Source organism: Condylura cristata, unplaced genomic scaffold (genome assembly GCF_000260355.1).
Source record: "Condylura cristata isolate star-nosed mole 26May11 unplaced genomic scaffold, ConCri1.0 scaffold00050, whole genome shotgun sequence".
NCBI lineage: Eukaryota > Metazoa > Chordata > Mammalia > Eulipotyphla > Talpidae > Condylura > Condylura cristata.
Window position 1 is genome coordinate 1,766,300 of NW_004567151.1, and position 3,514 is coordinate 1,769,813.

Below are 3,514 nucleotides of genomic sequence, written 5' to 3' on the forward strand. Positions count from 1 at the left end.
CAGACCCCCCCGGGAAGGGCGCTTGGAGATGCTCTGGGGGGGGGGGCGGGAGAGCAACGCCCTGGCCCCCCGAGAGCACCCCCCTGCAGATGCACCCAGGGGTGACAGTACATCATCTGACCGCCAGTATCCCAGCTCTCCGGGCAGAGGGGCAGGCCAGGAGAAAACCAGGCAGGGGCGTGATGTGACCCCGAGTGGCGAGGCGCCCGCAGCCGGGGGGAGCAAGCCCCCAGGCTGCCCTCTAAGCACAGGCCGGTGCTCCCTGCAAAGGACGCCACCAGACGCGATGTCTGCGGCCGACGAGCAGGGAGGGGGGCAGCGAGTCTCCCCCGCCTGCTGGGGCAGCGCCAGGGGCGCGAGCCGCGAGCGCCCGCAGGTGCAGGGATGGCACGCATGCGCACTCGCGAGCTGCAGGGATGGCGCGCATGCGCACTCGCGAGCCGGACCCGGGCCGCCGCGCGGAGCAGGTGCAAACCCACCTGTCGCCCTGGCTGTGCCGGTTCGCTAGTTTCCGAGCCTGGCGGTCCATCAGGCTTGTCCGCGACCGCGTTTTCTTCCAGGAGTAGTAGTACTTCACAAGGCTAGCAATTGTCTTATCTGGAAGCTAAGAAGAAACCCTGCTTAGCAGACGGTCTCCTCTTAAACTCCCACACCCGCACGAATGATAGTTCCGATGTTATTCGCCATTGTGAGGCTCAGCACGGCCGCGCCGCCCATCACACCCGCGCCACTGCCATTCCTGGGGGATGTTCCTGCTTGTTGGGGGCTCAGGCACTGGGGGTATTGGTTATCCGCTTTCCTTAGCCACTCAAATTTGTTTTCCATCTCTGCGAACGAGACATTTTTTATTGGCATGGAGTGTAAGTTGCATATATTTCACCTGCGGAAGGTGTACGAGCCAGCATTTTTCCAGAAGATTCTGCCCTGCGTTCTCCTGCCAGGCATCTCAGAGGCCCCCGCCGCCCCTCCCCCACAGCTCAGCGTCCCCCTCGCTGCGGCTGGACGCCGCTGGACACCTCATATAAATGGAATCACACCCCACGTGACCGCGGAGGTCTGGCTTCTGTCACTTGGCGGCACGCTTTGAAGAGCAAGCAGCCTTTCGCCTCTTAACAGTGAATTCCCTGAGCCATTTTGTTCGAATGCAGGTTTTCAGTGATAAAGAATGCACCCGGGCTTCAGCTACCAAATAAAGTCTCGGGCATGAACATGACTCATGGCGGGACAAGCTGCACACGGAACTGCCCTCTGCGGTGACGGGAGACGCTTTGGGCTTCCGCAAGCACCGTCTGATCTTCCACTCCAGTCACGAGAGTTTCGTGCAGTCCCTTTTCAGGCTTATTTTATTTTCAGACAACACTGAAAATGTAAGCGCCAGAAATAAAGACTGGTCTTTCTCCTCAAAAAAGACGTTGGCATCTGAGCAAAGCTTAAATAATACAGAAATAACAGGACTCTGAAAAGCTGGCTTTTACATCCAAAGGGATACAAACGGGCAGATAAAAGCCCCATGTTAAAAAAAAATGAAACGTTTAACAACTAAAACGGAAATTATGATTTCTCCTCCCCCGCCGGAACAGCTAACACTTAAAGCTCCGTCAGACCCCGTTAAGTCAAAGTAAAAATGAACTTATTAGAACGAAACTTCACTGTCTGGCATGTTGTAGAACACTGTGCTGTAGACAAATCCATGTATTTCCAAAATCATTTCAAAAAGTAAACTAGGGGCCCTCCCTGGGGGCGCAGCGGGTTCAGGCCGGCTCTGCAAGCCGGCCGCAGCCCCTGCAGCACTGGTTCGATCCCCGCCTGCCCCAGAGGGGACCCCCAGGGCGCGGCAGACCCCTCCTGCCTCCCCGCTGCTCCCCTCAGCAGTGGGCTTCGTCCGTCTGCCTGTCCTGCTCCCCACTCTGTGCCACCATACCATCTGCTGAATCCTGTGGAAGCTCTTCCCGTGGAAACTGAAGGCTTGCTCGAAGAGGACTTTATCTTCCACGGTCCACTCGTCCGGAAAGGGCGTGAAATTGGGGAGGTCAGCAAGGGACTTCTCGATGTTATGCTTGTGCCAGAACAACATGCCAAGCGCCTGCAACAGAAACCGTCCCTGGGGTCAGCGGGTCAGGTCCCCTCACGCGGCGCAAGCCCACCACGGTTGGGATGGAATCTTCAGCCTATGACGTCACAGCACACCCCAGGATTGCGGGCAGTGCCCGGGTGCAGAGGGCCGGGGACCCTGACTTCACTAACACCTGTCTAGGCACGCGATTCCGAGCGGGAAAATCGGGGACTCGATGCCTGAGGTTCTTCACTGGCGTGAAGCTCACAAAAGATGAAGTGAATTTACCACCATTTGAATCAGAAGAGCCAGAAACAATTTCTTTCTTCTATTGGAAGTAGCGAGCTTGTTTTTTACTGAGAATATTTAGGGGACATTCCCCCCCCCAAAAAAAAAAACCTACAGTGATTTTTTTTTTTTACATAGTGAGTTTTGGTTTATTTCTGGACGCCAGTAAGTCCTGTAAAACGCACATTAAAATGACTGTACCTGCAGCCAGGCACGTTTTAAATGATGCGCTCTCTCCTACAGACAGAAAGTCCGGACTGGAAAACAAAACTCACCCTCCACGGCTTCAACATCCACGAAAATCTACTTCAGGATAAATAACCCCTCCTGTTTCACAGACACGGCCTGTGAGGATTTCACCACGCGGCCTAGGCCTGGGAAGCCCAGGTCACGGACGAGCCACGGACGAGCCACTGACTCTACTATTCATTCCAGTAAAGGCTGAAACGCTACTTAGCCGAGGTGAGACTGAACCACCCATCATCTTCCTATTTCCACGATCACCACGGCCAGGCTGTGGGCAGATGCCACGAATATCTCACATAGGCGTGTGTGTTAAACACCTGTCTCCTCCAGTGACTTAACAGAAGTCCTCTGTGAATTATTTCACCTGAAATTCCTAAGTCTCAAATATTTCTTGAAATAAAAGCATCTCCTGGGTTTTTCAGATTAAAAAGATCAGGGAGTTACTTGTACTCGAAAATCGGGTCTGGGCCCTCCCTGGGGGCGCAGCGGGTTAAAGCCAAATGCTACGAAGCCGCTGCAGCGACTTCCACCCGGGCCAGGAGGGACCCCCAGGGCGCGCCAGACCCCTCCTGTCTCCCCAGGGCCCCCCTCAGCCGCGTTCTTCATCCATTGGCCTGTCCCGCTCCCTGCTCTGTCTCTGGGGAGTCCCCTCACCGCCCCCGCACCTCTGGCCTGCGCCCCACTTCTGTCTGCATCAATAAATAAGTCTAAAAAAAAAAAATCGCTTCCCTTTGAGGGGCCGCCGCCGAGCCGCCGCCGAGGACACCACACAGGGTCCCAAAAGCACTGTCAGGGCGCTGGGCACTGCACGGGGGGCGCCCGCCCGGGGTCCGCGGCCGCGCTCCACGCACCTGCTCCACATTGTAGCCATGCTTTTCCTTGGCGACCACGATGTACTCGTCCACTGCAAGGGAGGAAGAGCGTCAC

The 3,514-nt window shown here is 56.1% G+C and overlaps 1 protein-coding gene across 1 annotated transcript in view; it reads right to left on the bottom strand.

Moving 5' to 3' along the window:
• RCOR3 (REST corepressor 3) overlaps nt 1–3,514 on the bottom strand; it is a gene marked incomplete at its 5' end in the record, with an annotated part of 20,576 nt that overhangs the window by 14,894 nt on the left and 2,168 nt on the right. The window contains 3 exons of the mRNA XM_012734205.1: nt 480–604; nt 1,922–2,083; nt 3,439–3,491. Of these exons, the coding sequence (XP_012589659.1) occupies nt 480–604; nt 1,922–2,083; nt 3,439–3,491 (340 nt within the window). The remainder of the gene's footprint in view (nt 1–479; nt 605–1,921; nt 2,084–3,438; nt 3,492–3,514) is intronic.